This window comes from Mandrillus leucophaeus, unplaced genomic scaffold (assembly GCF_000951045.1).
Source record: "Mandrillus leucophaeus isolate KB7577 unplaced genomic scaffold, Mleu.le_1.0 Scaffold490, whole genome shotgun sequence".
Classification (NCBI taxonomy): Eukaryota; Metazoa; Chordata; class Mammalia; order Primates; family Cercopithecidae; genus Mandrillus; species Mandrillus leucophaeus.
Window position 1 is genome coordinate 2,112,148 of NW_012105254.1, and position 17,349 is coordinate 2,129,496.

Consider the following 17,349-nt stretch of genomic DNA (forward strand, 5'->3'; position numbering starts at 1 on the left):
GGTTTACTCTGACAGAGCAGATAATCCTCTTCCTTCGGTAATTACTGAAAGCTGGAAGTCAATCTCTTTTTTTTTTTTTTTTTTTTTGTTGGAGTCTTGCTCTGTCTCCCAGGCTGGAGTGCAGTGGCATGATCTTGGCTCACTGCAACCTCCGCCTCCTGGGTTCAAGCGATTCTCCTGCCTCAGCCTCCTGAGTAACTGGGATTACAGGCGCATGCCACCACACCCGGCTAACTTTTGTGTATTTTTAGTAGAGATGGGGTTTCGCCATGTTGGCCAGGCTGGACTTGAACTCCTGGTCTCAAGTGATCCACCCACCTCGGCCTCCCAAAGTGCTGGGATTACAGGCGTGAACCACTGTGCCTGACCGTAAATCAGTATCTTAACCTTCGTGTCTTAGTGTTTTGTTTTGTTTTATTTATAAAAGTGCTCCAGCAATACAGACAAAGAGCTCTCCTGAGAGTGCCTAAATCAGTGGTTTTCAACAGAGAGAACAATTCAGTCCCCCAAAAACATTTGGCAATGTCTGGAGACATTTTCGGATGGCAAAACTGGGAGAGCGTGCTAGTGACATCTAGTGGTTAGAGGCCAGAGATGCTGCTAAACATCCTACAATGCACAGGATGGGCTCCTAGAAGAAAACCATTCTGATCCAAAAGCCAATAGTGCCAAAGTTGAGAAACCCTGCTCTAAAGATAAAAGGTGCATGCAAACTCATAATATTCTTCTCTTTCTATTTCTTCATATAATGCAGTACTCTCATTTCTGGAGAGATCTGAACCCAATGTTCTGTGTGTGTGTGTGTGTTTTTCTTTCCTTAGTATAAAACAACTTGTGAAGAACAAGAACTTTAAAGAACAAGAAGTTTCTGTTTCAGAAATCTAAAATGGAAAATGCACATGAACTGGCACATCTGAAACAGAATCTGGGCTATACTGTCATAATCTAATTAGAATGCAAATTCCTTGTGGGCAGGAGCCACATCTTCCTCCTTTTTTGTTGCCCTGTGGTATCTTATTAAACATATGCCCTTCTGGAAAACATCCTATTAGGTACTATGTTCACTATCTGGGTGACAGGATCAATAGAAGCCCAACCTCATCACCATGCAATATACCCATGTAACAAATCTGCATATGTAACCCCTGAATGTAAAATAAAAATGGACATTTTTAAAAAGAAAGAAATTAACAATTTGAAAAAGCAATCATGGCAACTATGCAGTAGCCAACATCATAAAATATACAACCTCAGGGTCTAAAAATGTTTAGTAATTTTATCCAGTAAAATATCATATATTTTTCATCTTAGAGGGAAAGATGATCTTAAATTTCTGTTACATTTGGTTCTGTTATATCCACCCAAACACTTGGATTCATATGCATGATGAATAAACATCTCTTTTAAAGGCAAAAATAAAAAATAAAATAAACATATGCCCTGTAACATATCCAACTGCCATTGTTAGGGGGAAAAAAGCTCAAATTCAAATGATTTGCAAGGATTCAAACGATCTGAAAAATGATTCAAATTGTGTTAATTTTTAAACTTCTAGAAAGCCCTTGAAAGGCCCTGATTCTGTTTTTAAAGATTCCTGACACAAAGAGACTACGCACCTTCCCGTCTGAGACACTCAGACAGTGGTTGATAATTGAGAATTCACACTCTTCAAAGCCATTCAATGAGGGTCTCCTGTGAAGACTAGGGAAGAACTGGAGTGATTAGGTACCTAAGATGATGCCTTGGTCACCCTTCATTGTTCCCCATCTCATTCATGAAATGGGAAGTATCAACACTCACACTCATGCAAATACCAGCCCAAGAAAACTGGGCCTATTCCTGCAATTGCTCTTTAATGACCATAATGAGACGATCAATTTATACCCTTCAGTTTACAAGTTCAGCTTCCAGGTTTTCTTTCCTCCTACCCACCTCCTTCTTTACTAAACTACACCATCTAGGTTAGACCATCCAACTTACTGTGTGGGGAGGGGGTCCTTGGCCACTGTCCCCTTACTGAAGCCAATTTTTTGCCAACGGCTGTTTTACTAAAGATAAACTGACACTTTTGTTCTCTCCTACTCCCCTCCTTTTCCTCTATTTAAGGAAAAATCAGATCAAAACAATTTCCTGGTAGTTGCTCATATTTTACCTCAAAAATAAGAAATTATTTAAATTATTAAAAAAAAATACAGGTGCAAGCCACTGCTGCCTGGCTAAATTTTGAGGAGACGCCTACATTCACACCATAGCACAAATCTTCCCAGTGATGCTTCTCATCTTATTCCATCCACAAGTATTCACCGAAAGCCAGCTGGCTCATAGAGCAGTGAGGAAGGCAGATAATTAGACACATATGCATATAATTATAACTGCACCCATGTAATAAATGTCATGAAAGAAGAATCAGAGTGCTATGATTAAAAAATTATAATATGAAGTGATCATATTATAAGAGAGTAGCCAGAGATCACTTTGTCAAGGAGGTGACAATTAAGCCCAAGACCTAAAGATAATGGGGTGATGATTAAGTAGTTTAACAGAAGCTTCATTTTCAGGTTCTTCTTGTATAGGGAAAATGAAATAAACAGACAGTGATTTTATCAACTGTGGTTTATGTTAACAAAGACACACTGTTATTAAGAAGGTGTCGACCGGGTGCGGTGGCTCGTGCCTGTAATCCTAGCACTTTGGGAGGCTGAGGCAGGCGGATCACCTGAGGTCAGGAGTTCAAGACCCGCCTGGCCAACATGGTGAAACCCCATCTCTACTAAAGATACAAAAAAATTAGCTGGATGTGGTGGTGCGTGCTTATAATCCCAACTACTCGGTAGGTTGAGGCAGGAGAATCGCTTGAACCCGGGAGGTGGAGGTTGCAGTGAGCCGAGATTGTGTCATTGCACTCCAGCCTCGGCGACAGGGCAAGACTCCGTCTCAAAAAAAAAAAAGGTGTCAGTAATTCGTAGCTGATGGGCAACAGAAGCCCTGCAGAAGATTCCATGTTGAGGAAGTTCTTGATTTTAGTTGTTTATATGAGTAGTCCTAGGTTTGATTTATTTTGTGCTTTAGCACTGTCTTAGTCCATTCAGCCTGCTATGACAGAATGTCATAGACTAGGTGGCTTATAAATAAGAGAAATTTATTTCTCACAGTTCTGGAGTCTGGGAAGTCCAAGATCAAGGCACCAGCAGACTGGGTGTCTGGCAAGGGCCTGCTTTCTGGTTCATAGACAGCCTCCTTGCTGTCTTCAAATGGTAGAAGGTACGAGGGGGCTCTCTGGGGTCTCTTTTATATCGGGAACTAATCCTATTCATGAGAGCTCTGCCCTCATGATCTAATCACCTCCCCAAAGCCCCAACTCTTAATATCATCACCTTGGGGGTTAGGATTTCAACATATAAATGTTAGGGGGTCATGAACATTCAGTTTGCTGCAACCACCTATTTCCCCAGCTTTGGCGCTGTCCTTTTAGCCCCTGAAACATGGAAAGCTCATTCCTGCCTTAGTCCCTTTCTTCGTGCTCCTCCTCCACAGAAATCAATTATCCTCATTTGGCTCAGGGCTAGCCCCCATTATCTTTAGGTCTTGGGCTTAATTGTCACCTCCTTGACAAAGTGATCTCTGGCTACTCTCTTATAATATGATCACTTCATTTTTTAATCATAGCACTCCGATTTTTCTTTCATGACATTTATTACATGGGTGCAGTTATAATTATATGCATATGTGTCTAATTATCTGCCTTCCTCACTACTCTGTGAGCCAGCTGACTTTCGGTGAATACTTGTGGACGGAATAAGATGAGAAGCATCACTGGGAAGATTTGTGCTATGGTGTGAATGTATGCGTCTCCTCAAAATTAACCCAGGAAGCGGTGGCTTGCACCTGTAATCCCAACACTTTGGCAGGCCAAGGTGGGCAGATCACTTGAGGTCAGTAGTTTGAGACCAGCCTGGCCAACATGGGGAGACCCCATCTCTAGTAAAAATACAAAAAATTAGCTGGGTGTGGTGGCTCATGCCTGTAGTCCCAGCTACTTGAGAGGCTGAGGCAGGAGAATCTCTTGAACCCGGGAGGCGGAGGTTGCAGTGAGCTGAGATTGTGCCACTGCACTCCAGTCTGGGTGACAGAGCAAGATCCTGTCTCAAAAAAAAAAACAAAAAAACAAAAAAACAAAAAATGTACACACTGAAATCCTTTTCCCCAAGGTGATGGTATTAAGAGCTGAGGCCTTTGGGAGGTGACTATGTCACCAAGGCAGAGCCCTTATGAACAGGATGAATACCCTTATAAAAGAGGCTTGAGAAAGCTCCTGGGTTCCTTCTGCCATATGAGGATACAGCAAGAAGGCAAATTCTTTGAAGCAGAGAGAACCCTCACCAGACACTGAATCTACTGGCACCTTGGTTTTTTGGACTTCCTGGCCTCCGGAACTGTGAGCAACAAATTTCTGTTGTGTATAAATTATTCAGTCTGAGTTACTTTGTTATAGCAGCCCAAACAGAGTAAGACAGTTCGTTTCTCCTTGTTGCTTTATTTCATTATTTTTCTTTAAGAATCATTCCGGTTTATCTCTTCTTCGCCTTGCTCAGCACAGCAGCCTAGTTCAGAACCCTAAACCCCAGACTTCACACAAAGCCTCTTGGTTGATTTCCTCCTCTAACTCTCCTCTACTCTGGAGCTCTGCCACTCAGCAATTTTCCTACATAACCACCTTTGTCACATTGCTCCGATGCTAAAGACAGTATATCAAGTTGTAACTTCCAAGTTCAATGCCCAGGTTTTCCTATTAGAACCCATCTCACTTATCTAATCTCATTTTCCTCATTCTTCCCAAACTCTGGTGTTCCTATGCTACTTTTCTTGTCATGTTATTCCCCTTAGCAAGCTACTCTTCTTACAACTACCTACCTACATAAGTTTATGTCTACTTTGGTTTTTTGTTTGTTTGTTTTGTTTGTTTTTTTGAGACAGAGTCTCCTCGCTTTGTCACCCAGGCTAGAGTGCAGTGGCATGATCTCGGTTTACTGCAACCTCCGCCTCCCGGGTTCAAGCGATTCTCCTGCCTCAGCCTCCTGAGTAGCTGGGATTACGGGGCGCCCGTCACCACGCCTGGCTAATTTTTGTGTTTTTTTAAAATTGTTGTTTGTTTGTTTGTTTGTTTTTGAGATGGAGTCTCACTCTGTCGCCAGGCTGGAGTGCAGTGGCACGATCTCAGCTCACTGTAACCTCTGACTCCTGGGTTCAAGCGATTCTCCTGTCTCAGCCTCCCGAGTAGCTGGGACTACAGGCACCCACCATGACGCCCAGCTAATTTTTGTATTTTTTAGTAGAGACAGGGTTTCACCATGTTAGCCAGTATGGTCGTCTCAATCTCTTGACCTTGTGATCTGCCCGCCTTGGCCTCCCAAAGTGCTGGGATTACAGGCGTGAGCCACCGGACCCGGCCTAATTTTTGGTATTTTTAGTAGAGATGGGGTTTCACCATGTTGGCCAGGCTGGTCTCGAACTCCTGACCTCGTGATCCACCCGCCTCGGCCTCCCAAAGTGCTGGGATTACAGGTGTGAGCCACCGCACCCAGCTGTCTACTTGGGTTTTTAAAAACTTTTTAAATAAAATTTTTTGTAGAGATAGGGTCTCGCTATGTTGCCCAGGCTGGTCTTCAACTCCTGGGCTCAAGCTATCTTACTGTCTTGGCCTTCCAAAGTGCTAGGATTACAGGCATGAGCCCCCATGCCTGGCCTTTAGCCCCACTTTGGCTTGTGTTTAGAAGCCCTTCCTTTTCCTTAAGAAATCTTTTCCAGTTCAAGTCTGGAAATCTTTCCAGATTCCCAAAAGAAATCTTTTCCAATTCAAGTCTAATTTCCCTGATGACATATTCTCCAACCACTCTGAGCTTTGCTTTTTCTGAACACACATTGAATTTGCTTTCACACCATTTAGCAGCCAACCATTCCTCACGTAATCTGTGTTTGCTTTATCTGCCCAAAGGGTCTGTGTCAACTCCAAGCCCATGAGGTCTGTGTACTCCACTTTTTCTAGTCTCCAGGGCTTCACTTGGTACAAGGCACAGAAGAGGTACTAAATGCTTATTTTACTGATACAGAAAACCAAACAAATCGATACCAAGGCTCTCTACCCATTACCTCACAGCCACCATCTCTCTACCAGGCAAGCTGGTTTACCCTGAACACCTCTTAGGTTCACCTAATCGTATCTATCTGTTATTCGTTTGTTCCTTAAAATTCTACTAGGTTTTCAAGGTCAGTTCAAGCCCCTTCTCTGACACTCCCACCCTAAATAAAGCATCTTTCATCTGTTCTTACTCCTCAACACCTATTATCTCTGTTCCTGAGCTCCCCAATATGCTAGCACTGTCCCTGTGTGCTAGCCTAAATTGAGATGTACTATATAAATGTACAATACCAGGAACTTCGAAGGCTCAGTACAAAATAAATATTAAAATTTCATTTATAATTCTTATATTCATTTCATGTTAAAGTGATAATATTTTAGATATATTGGGTTAAATAAAATATATTAGTCAAATTAATTTGACCTGTTTACTTGTACTTTTTAAGTTGCGGTTATTACAAAATATAGAATTACTCATATTTTTATTTTATTTTATTGAAGAGATGGGGTGTTGCTATGCTGCCCAGGCAGGTCTCAAACTCCTGGCCTCAAGCGATCCTCCCCCCTTGGCCTCCCAAAGTCCTGGGCTTACAGGCATGAGCCACTGTACCTGGCATATTAGAAAATATAGAATGACCTATATGGCTCATATTTGTGGTTTACTTTATTTATCTACCAGAAAGCATTGCCTTATACCCTCATGTACTTTTTATCTGGTTCCTTGCTATGTACTGCCCTTTTTATGAGGGATGTCTACTTCCTCATGTTGCTGAAGACGACCCGTGTAGGCCTTGGCCTTAATACAGTGATGGGTGTATACACTGGGACCCTCCATATGACTTGGTTGAGGATGATCGCAGAATCACAAATTGCCTTGTTAGAGCATCATCAGGGCTATAAAAGGCACTTGGATGCCGAGTCCATTAGCCACAGGATACCTCCCTGTGCAGTTATCAGCACAGGAGACTAAAGCTCACATTTCCTGATGGTCAGTTCCAGGGCTATTTGTCAGTCTCAGGCAGCTGAAGATAACCCTGAGGCCATTAATGCAATTCTAAGTGGCTCTTAATCAGCTCATTTTTTTCTCAAGGTTACTTGCATGTTAATAAAGACAATCTAGGGGCATCCTGAGTCTATATTTCAGAATTCTTTGTGAAAACACTGCAAAAGAAGCTTTTTATTACTCTCCAGGCTTTATTGTATTCTTCAAAATTAATTGGAGAAATAATAGAATAACTTTCAAACACAGTACAGTTACGATATAGATTACTGCTGTCAAATAGAACTTTCTCTGATGATAGAAATGTCCAGTATATTAAGATCTAGGCATAGGTAGCTATAAAATTTTAATGAATTTAAATTTACATGTAAATACCCACATTGGGTTAGTGGCTACATTTTATACAGTGCTGGCTTCTTTAGTCCCTATTATCCTAACAGGTTTCTCTTTCTTCTACAAGTAAGGAGATCATGAATATTAAGAATCATTGGAATAACAAATCAGTATCATTTCCATTCTACCTGATATTCTTTATATTTCATTCAATTAAGAATTATTAAATGCACTTTCCTATGGTCTAAGATCTCATGCCTAAATCTTTTTATGTGACCATTAGACTAAATTTCACCAGATGATACCTAAGGGAAACTGATTTTATTTCCACATTGGATAAGAGGTATAGGCTTTTATCTTTATCTTATTATATTACAAGTCTCCAAAGTTAGGACTATCAACAGTTACTGTCTGCTACCTGAGATAACAGCAAACAGCAATCTGAGTTGACAGCTAAAGATTATCTGTGGAGAGCCTTGGGAGCAAAGATATGATAAGCACAGAGCACAGGGCTGACCTCAAATGCTGCTTTCCGAATTTGCCACAACCTCCTACTTCCATCCACTCCTTATTCTGCTTTGCCTCCTCTTAAAAGGGTCAGATTTAAACATCTGAGACAGGCACTGAGCCTATGATGATGATAACAATTGTAGTACTAGAAGTAGCTCCCAACACTGAGTCCTCACTATGTGACAGCACTAGCTAAGGACTTTGCACATGCAAACCAGAAATGAAATTCTAAGCTCCCCAGTGGACTGAATGGATCCCCCCTACCCTGGGAGGGGGATCCCAAAGAAACCTGAAGAACTAGTTCAGGCCAAGAGGGGAAGAGAGGTTGGGCATGTCTCATTATACTCCCTCCCTTTAGAGTTTAGGCACAACTGACCAGCATTAACACTCAAATAGAGATCATAAGACTGACATAGAATCTTTGTAGCAATAAAATACCTACCTCCAACCTGACCCTGGTATAGCATCACATGACAGATAGAAGGCTCTGAAAGAAATCAAAGTATTTTACCCCAAAATTTATTTATTTATGTATTTATTTATTTTTTGGGAGAGAGTTTCGCTCTTGTCGCCCAGGCTGGAGTGCAATGGCGTGATCTCAGCTCACCCGGAATCTCCGCCTCCTGGGTTCAAGTGATTCTTTTGCCTCAGTCTCCTGAGTAGCTGGGATTACAGGTGTGTGCCACCACACCTGGCTAATTTTTGTATTTTTAGTAGAGATGGGGTTTCACCATGTTGGCCAGGCTCATCTCAAACTCCTGACCTCAGGTGATCCACCTGCCTCAGCCTCCCAAAGTGCTGGGATTACAGGCGTGAGTCACTGCACCCAGCCTTATCCCAAAATATATTTCTTTGACACATTTTGAAATAGCCCTGCAAAGCCATCCCTTGTGGGATAAATGTGCATTCTGTAGAGAGCCCCTGTCCCTTTCCAGGTCTTTTCCTGATTCAGGAAAGATCTGACACCTTTTAAGGTCCCATAAGAGATGTTTTACCATTTAATCTCTCTAAACCTGCTAATGGGAGGCTTCATCTACATAACAAGAACCTTGGCTTCTACAATCCCCCTTATCTTAACTGAAGCATTTCTTTCAGTTGACTTCAACTCTTTAGGCAAAGCTTAACTTTTTCAACCAACTGCCAAACAGCCAAACAGAAAATCTTTGTTTTTTTGTCGCCTAGGCTGGAGTGCAGTGGTGCAATCTCGGCTCACTGCAAGTCCCGCCTCCCGGGTTCACGCCATTCTCCTGCCTCAGCCTCCTGAGTAGCTGGGACTACAGGCACCCGCCACTGTGCCCAGCTAATTTTTTGTATTTTTAGTAGAGACGGGGTTCCACTGTGGTCTCGATCTCCTGACCTTGTGATCTGCCCGCCTCGGCCTCCCAAAGTGCTGGGATTACAGGCGTGAGCCACCGTGCCCAGCCAACAGAAAATCTTTGAATCCACTTACTTATGACCGTAAGCCCCTGCTTAGAGATGTCCTACCTTTCCAGGCCAAACCAAGTGTTGACGAAAAGAGTCAAACTCTGTAAATATTTGAAGAGATTTATTCTGGGCCAAATATGGGTGACTGTGGCCCGCGACACAGCTCCCACATGGACCTGAGAACATGTGCCCAAGGTGCTCAGGGTACAGCTTGTTTTTATACATTTTAGAGAGGCATGAGACATCAATCAAATACATTTAAGAAATACACTGGTTTGGTCCAGAAAGGCGGGACAGTTCAAAGCTGGGGTGGGGGTTGGGGGGGGGCTTCTAGGCTATAGGTAAATTTAAACATTTTCTGGTTGACAATTGGTTGAATTTGTCTAAAGACCTGGGATTGGCAGAAAGGGAATGGTTCGGGTTAAGAAAAAGATGTGGAGACCAAAGTTCTTTTGAAGTCTTATAGTGGCTGCCCTTAGAGACAATAGATGAGAAATATTTCCTATTCAGATCTTAGTTAATCTCTTTAGGATTGGGAGGGTCTGGAAAAAAAAGATCTAGCTATGTTAATAGAGATTCTTTACAGATACAATTTCCCCCCCACAAAGAACAGCTTTGCAGGGCAATTTCAAAATATGGCAAAGAAACATGTTTTGGGGTAAAATATTTTGATTTTCTTCTTTGTCTTGTAATGTTACGCCAAAGTCAGGTTGGAAAGTAAATCACGATATATGGGTTAAATAAAACCCATCTGGTAACAATTTGTGATTTGTGGGGCATGACTCCCCAGACCCCTTAGATAGGAATTTGGGCAAGATAAAAAAAATCAGAGTTTCGCCCTCACAATGTATACCTTACAGGTATTGATTTATGTCTTGCCTGTAACTTCTGTCTCCCCCATGCTGTAACCCAACCACCTTGGGCATGTGTTCTCAGGACCTCTTGAGGCTGTATCATGGGCCACGGTCACTCATATTTGGCTCAGAATGAACCTCTTCAAATATTTTAGAGTTTGGCTTTTTTCATCAACACATGTTATCTTTTCAAACCCTCAAGAATCTGGGGTCATTCTTGGTCACAAGTGTACACTGGCCTACTGTTGGGGTACCGAGCTGTGAGAAACAATGAGAACTGTCTTTACAATTGAGCAGATGAGGGTACAGAACATAGAAATAGGACCTGCTCAAAGGCCCAGAGCAGCAAAGACCACAATATTATTCTTGGGGCAAACAGGTTGGAACAGTGTAATATGCTACAAACAAAATCAAATGGTGACTGTCCCCTGTTTTTCCTAGTAACTTAGAAACAAGAACATGTCATCTGTTGTGGGAAATTCACTAAGTAAAGCTGCCCCTCCCAAAGCCACTACTGTTTGTTTTTTTTGTCAGCATTAAAACCAGCAAACTATCCTAACTACATAAGCATACCGGATTTGGATGTTTAATTTCAACTGTCAAAAAAAAAAAAAAAAACAGCAAAACTACTAATACTTTGCAATATAAACCTTAGACCACAAAGTGCCAGTGTGCAGAATAAGCCAGTCTCGGTAGGATGTGGCATATTTGTAGGAAACCACACCTAGCAACCAGAAATTTATTATGCCTCTGGCCCGTTTATTTGAAAAAGAACACAGTCAATGTTGAAGGAAACAAAATAAACTTACAGTGAAAATATATTTGTGGAGCAGTTTCAAGCCCTTGGATGTAGCTAGATTAGCACTACTAATTTACAAGCATTCCATTCTTACCCAGTCTTTTTATTATGTGCATATGCGGTCAAAGTGGAGACCCCATATGGAGAAACCTAGACCTCAGTGCAACCCAACATTTGAAAACTCTGTGCCTGTGTTTTTTAAGTAACGGAAAACATGAAAAATTCCTCCTTAATGATAATACTTAGCCATTTCATATCTCCATTAACTCAAAGTTATCTGTCCACAAATACACACATTATCCTTTCCTATCCTCTCAACTGCCCTCTCCAGGGCAGTAACGCAGAGCATGTTTGGCAATCTGCAGACAGTTTTGGTTGTTATAGCTTCATGAGGGTGCTACTAAGCAACTAGTAGGCAGAGGCCAGGAATGCTGTAAAGACCCTCCAGGACACAGGACAACCTCCCACAACACACAATGATCCATCCTCAATGTCCATCACGCCGCAGTGGAGAATCCCTGCTACATCCGGACATGGACAATGCCTTGTATTTCCAGAAGGGGAACGAGATGAGAGAGGTGTGAGGAAGACCATTTCCTGCCTCACTCAATCTTCCATCCTTACAGCAGAGCACACACTTGCAAACTGAACAGCTAGAATTAACTTTGTAATTCCTAACTCAGGACAGAATATTCCAGAATGTTGAAGCTAGTAAACTGCTTACAAACATTTACATGCAACTTCCAGAAATGTAAGGTTCCCAGAAATAATTTGTGGTTTGTGGATCAAGCTTTGTTTAAAAGAAAAAAAAAAAAAAAAAGACAATTGCTACCAAGAAATAATAAACAACGGGTTCCAAAATATTAAAAACTGGGATCTGTCTCTTGTCCAGTTTCTGCATGACATCATTTTAACATGCTAAAATTAGTCAAGAAAGAACATTCTACATTTACTTTCATGAATCAATAGAGAAATAGCTATTCTCACAGTTCATAAGGCACATAATCCTACACTGAAAAGCCAAAGACAGCATAGCTGCAAATGTTTAACATGTGTGATTATTATAAAGACAAGTATTTTTGCTCTTGCACACTTGCTCCCTCTTTTCTTTTTTTCTAAGAGATGAGATTTCGCTCTGTCACTCAGGCTGGAGCCCTTTTTGTTCTCTTTAAGGAAGTGGTGTACTCACAGGCTCGGTTCCGGGTTTTGTAAGTACAAGTATAGAGGCTGCAGGGCCTCGTTGGCATGAATCTCGGAATCTGGAACTTTCTCCACAGCAATTTGCCTGGAGATGCTTGAAGAATGACCCTTAGGCTGTTCATCACCACCATCTTAGCTTGAAATCTTGATCAGTTCCCAGTTAAGTTGCAGGAACCTAATAACCTAGAGGGATGAGGGCAGAGGAGGGAAAGCTATGAACAACAGAGACTTAAGATCATGGAGAAACCTCTAAGTAGGACAATATTCAGACTAGGAGTACACACCCTGAAGTGGAGGGAGGGAGGGCAGATGAGAGTTAACGGTTTATCCACTCTTGTTCCTCAAACTCATTGGTCCCCTCAGTGGAGGGCAGGGAGGGTCCTGAGGCCTGACTCACATGCTTTGCGTTTCCCTCAGGGTTGGCAAATATTAGAAGTCCAGAGAAAAGCTTCTCTTTAGCCACAAGAATGAAAAAACTGTTTACAGTACAGTTTCTTAAAATTAAAAAAAAAAACAAAACATTGCTCCAGGAAATCCCAATTAATTATCCAGCATGGTATTTACATGTACGAAGAACCCCAACATTAAAGCTCCCTCCAGGCTGTCTGACTAAAAACAAACGTCTGTATCTAGATTGCTTACAAAAACAAAACAAAACAAAACAAAACCCATGACAAATCCTGCCAAAATAGTCATGGGCAGTTTTGAAATCTGAGCTTAAATATAATCTATGACTCTTTGCCAATTTTTGGTGTAACACAATGGCCCTTGAACATGGGAAAACAGACAAAGTTAATCCTGAATTCTCTCTCCACCTTTCACATGGTCACAGTCAAAGTCTCAGAAGATGATGCTTTCCAAGGTATTCACTGTGGTGTTCTGAAATTATGGTAATATTAACTTTGAACACTTTCCCCACCACAGTACTGCTTCATCCATTTTCCCTGAAAACTATCCCTATTCCATTCTGAAATTCTGAAAAAAAAATCAATTTTTCTTGGTTACACATTCATTCCACTACCGATTTAGAAGTGTTTAGTCTGAGTACTTGAGACACATTCAAACAGCTGTTCAGGACACCATTTGTGCAACCATGACTGTGGTGTGGCTGCAAGGCCATGTGCTCTGGCCCTGCTAAGATCTCAGCCTCACATCCATTTGCACTCCTGCCTGCCCACCAGCTACGTGGGCTTCAGTTCTTCCAACTCCTTTCTTTCCCTCCGGCCTGTGCAGATGCTCTTTTTTGTATTTTTCATAGAGACAGGGTTTCACCATGATGGCCAGGCTGGTCTTGAACTCGTGACCTCAAGTGATCCTCCAACCTCAGCCTCCCAAAGTGCTGGGATTACAGCTGTGAGCCACTGCGTCTGGCTATCCCTGGTTAATTTTGTTTATTTTTTTTAGAGATGGGGGGGGTGGGTCTCACTATATTACCTGGGTTGGTCTCGAACTCCTGGATTCAAGCAATCCTCCTGCTTAAGGGCCTCGTAAAGTGCTGGGATTACAGGTGTGAGCTACTGCATCTGGCCAGGTTATAGTTTTATGTGTGTATTTGTGTATATACATTTTTGAAGGGAGCATGTATGTCAAAATGGACCTTATTTAAGAGATGCAAATGTTTGACTCAGGATTTAAAACATGGACTGGTAATAAACTTTCAAGGGATTATCTTGATAGTGCCTTGAGCTAAATAATAGTGATATAGGAGTTGAGAAGAAATTACTTAGGCAGATAGTGAGGGTATGGGAGTCCTCAGTAAGGTTTTCCTTTTAATAAAAAGCAGCCCCCAAATCATTTTCTTTTCTAACAAAGAGAAGCCTGTAAAATTGAGCTGCAGATATAGATAAGCAAGCTGGAAGCTTGCACAGGCGAATGCTGGCAGTTGTGCCAATAGAAAAATATTACCTAGGACTAGGCACTTTCAAAATGGCGGCTCCATCTTCTCTTTGCCAGCTAAGTGTACGGTAAGGAGCAGACAAGATGGCACTGGCCAAGTAGAAAGCCCCTTTGCAAAATAAGATTAGGGTGGGACGATCAGCCTTCCCACATGCTATGTAAATGTCACATCTGGTGGAACTAATCTGTGGCCCCTATGTAAATCAGACACCGCCTCCTCACGCCTGCCTATAAAATCTGCTGCAGTCCGCCACTTGTCCCTTTTTTGGACGCCTCTCTCACAAGAGAGAGAGTTGCTCTCCTCTCTCCTTTCTTCTGCCTATTAAACTTTCCTCCCCTTAACTCCATGTGTGTGTTCCAGTCATTAATCTTCTCGGGGTGAGCCACCATACCCCAGAAAAAGAAGACGCGCATTAGCACCCTGTTTTCAAATAACTTCCTTAACTGAATTAACTGAGCAGACTTAAAAGAACAATAGGCCATTGGCAACTTCAATTTAGAATCTCACTCTGCTTTGTTTTTCTTAACAAAGAAAAACTTTATTACGGAAAACTTCAATTTTATACTAGTATAGTGAGAACACTATAATAAAACCACCTACGTACCCAATATTCCATTTCAACCATCTGTTCATGGCCAATCAAGTTTTATTTATACTTCTCCTACCCCCCTGGCTATTTTTCCTCCCCAGCTTATTTTGAAGCAAATTCCCAGACATCCTATCAATTTATCCCTCATTGTATTTTTGAAATCAAAGGACACTGATTTCATCTCCTCCTCAAACAATCAGCAGCAAGCCTAGCCACCTCCACCCATTCCCCTAAACTGCCTTTGAAAAACTCCTAACCTATGAGCTTTGGCGGAGATTATTTCACTACTAATTCCATCTCCCACATGGTATGGCCGGCCTTGTGTCTACTTAAACTCTTTCTTTACTAAAATGCTGAAACCGCCTTTGCAAAATTATAACTGAGGAAATTATGACAGTGAATAAAATCAGACCTAATCAACTCCATCTTGCTTCTAACCTTTAAGCTATCCTTGTTCATTCCTGGATGTAGGCCGAACTAACTTTGGGAAGGAATTCAGTTCATGGCTTGACTCTGAAACAAAATTGATAGCAGCCCTTTCCCAAAAAGACCCCCTTCTTGCCTGGGGACGAGTCTGCCTTTGCAGGACTAACAACTTAGCTAGTGGTTAGAAATTACAGTTTAGGGGTTGTGCAGCCTCTGGCTCCAAGAGTTTGAACCTCCCCAAATTGCTCCTTGGGATAACATCACTATTGTAAAACCTAAGATCAATGCTTGAGATATTTTGCAGACCCTGCACTTGATGGATCAGCTGACACCACCCAGACCCATAATCTGGCTCAATCAGTTCTGCCATCCCACCCAGGAACAAAAGACAGCAAGAAAACCTCACTTCGACCCCCTATAATTCCATCTCCAACCTGAGCAATCAGCCCTCCCCACTTCTCAAGGCCTTACCCGCGAAATTATCTTTAAAAACTCTGATCCCTGGATGCTCGTGGAGACTGATTTGAGTAATAATAAAACTCCGGTCTCCCACACAGTGGGCTCTGTGTGAATTACTCTTTCTCCATTGCAATTCCCCTGTCTTGGTAAATGGATTTTGTCCAGGCAGCGGTTGCAATGCCATGGTCTTTCTTTGTGCAGCAGGTAGGAAGAGTCCCTTGAGCGGTTACAGTAATATGAACTGAAATGGTTAAGATTAATGCTTAAAGTACACCCTTAAATTTATGCAAGAATCTAGAACCCAAGGAGCAGGAAAAATAGTTGCTCAGTTACACTATACAAGAAGTTCAGCCGGGTGCGGTGGCTCACGCCTGTAATCCCAGCACTTTGGGAGGCTAAGGCAGGTGGATCATAAGGTCAGGAGATCGAGACCATCCTGGCCAACCTGGAGAAACCCTGTCTCTACGAAAAATAGAAGATTAGCCAGGCATGGTGGCACATGCCTGTAGTCCCAGCTACTCAGGAGGCTGAGGCAGGAGAATCGCTTGCATCCGGGAGGTATAGGCTGCAGTGAGCTGAGATTGTGCCACTGCACTCCAGCCTGGGTGACAGAGCGAGACTCCGTCTCAAAAAAAAAAGAAAAAAATTAAACAAAACAAAAAAACAAGAAGTTGACGCTTTCTGTGGCTTCAAATGGTGCAAGCTATGAAAACTCTCTGAAAAAGCTGCTAAGTGTTATATAATATAAGTTATTATTACTCAAATTGATTTTGTTAAAATGCTACCCATAAAAGGAGAAAGCTAAGAAAATAGTCATTTTGGATGACTTTTAATATCATTTTTTGTTTTCTTTTAAAGCCAATACATATCCACAAACAATTGCAACTAATCAGGATTCCCTCTGATAAAACTGATTTGACATTAAAATGAAATTTCAAAACCTTCTGAAAGATATAGGGAAACCTTGCGTTAACTGTGCTTCCTTTCCATTGATTTCCAGTCCTGAACTGAAGCAATGGTGAGCGATCACCTCATGTCGAGCACTGTGCTTGTATAAAGATGAAAAGATCATGCTCTTTCCCCATTCCCACAAGCTTGCAATCTACAAAGAAAACCTACTTAAACAAATACTTCTTTTTTGTTACCTTTTTAAAAATTGTGATAAAGCATACATAATAGTTACCATTTTAACCAGCTGTAAATGTACAAATTCAGTGGCATTAAATACATTCATAATGTTGTGCAATCATCACCACCATCTGCACCCAAAACTTTTTCATCATCCCCAACATAAACTATGTACTCACTAAAGAAGAACTTCTCCTCTACCCCTTATCCCCTGGCAATCTCTCTTTTACTTTATGTCTCTGTGTATTTATTTGCCTATTCTAGGTACCTCACATAAGTGGGATGGTAGAGCATTTGTCCTTCTGTCACTGGCTTATTTTACTTAGCATAATTAAACAGATACTTCTTTTCTTTTCTTTTCTTTTACTTGAGACAGAGTCTCACTCTGTCACCCAGGCTGGAGTGCAGTGGCGTGATCTCAGCTCACTGCAACCACCACCTCCCAGCTTCAAGCGATTCTCCTGCCTCAGCCTCCAGAGTAGCTGGGAATACAGGCCCCTGCCACCATGCCCGGCTAATTTCTGTATTTTTAGTAGAGACGGGGTTTCACCATGTTGGCCAGGCTGGTCTCAAACTCCTGACCTCAGGTGATC

General features: G+C 41.9%; 1 protein-coding gene across 1 annotated transcript in view; it reads right to left on the minus strand.

Annotated features, from left to right (window-relative positions):
- The window catches only part of CA5B (carbonic anhydrase VB, mitochondrial), a 59,849-nt gene that overhangs the window by 30,549 nt on the left and 11,951 nt on the right, over positions 1-17,349 (minus strand). Inside the window, exon 2 of the mRNA XM_011995552.1 lies at positions 12,247-12,440. Coding sequence (XP_011850942.1) covers positions 12,247-12,388 — 142 coding nt within the window. The 5' untranslated portion in view covers positions 12,389-12,440. The remainder of the gene's footprint in view (positions 1-12,246; positions 12,441-17,349) is intronic.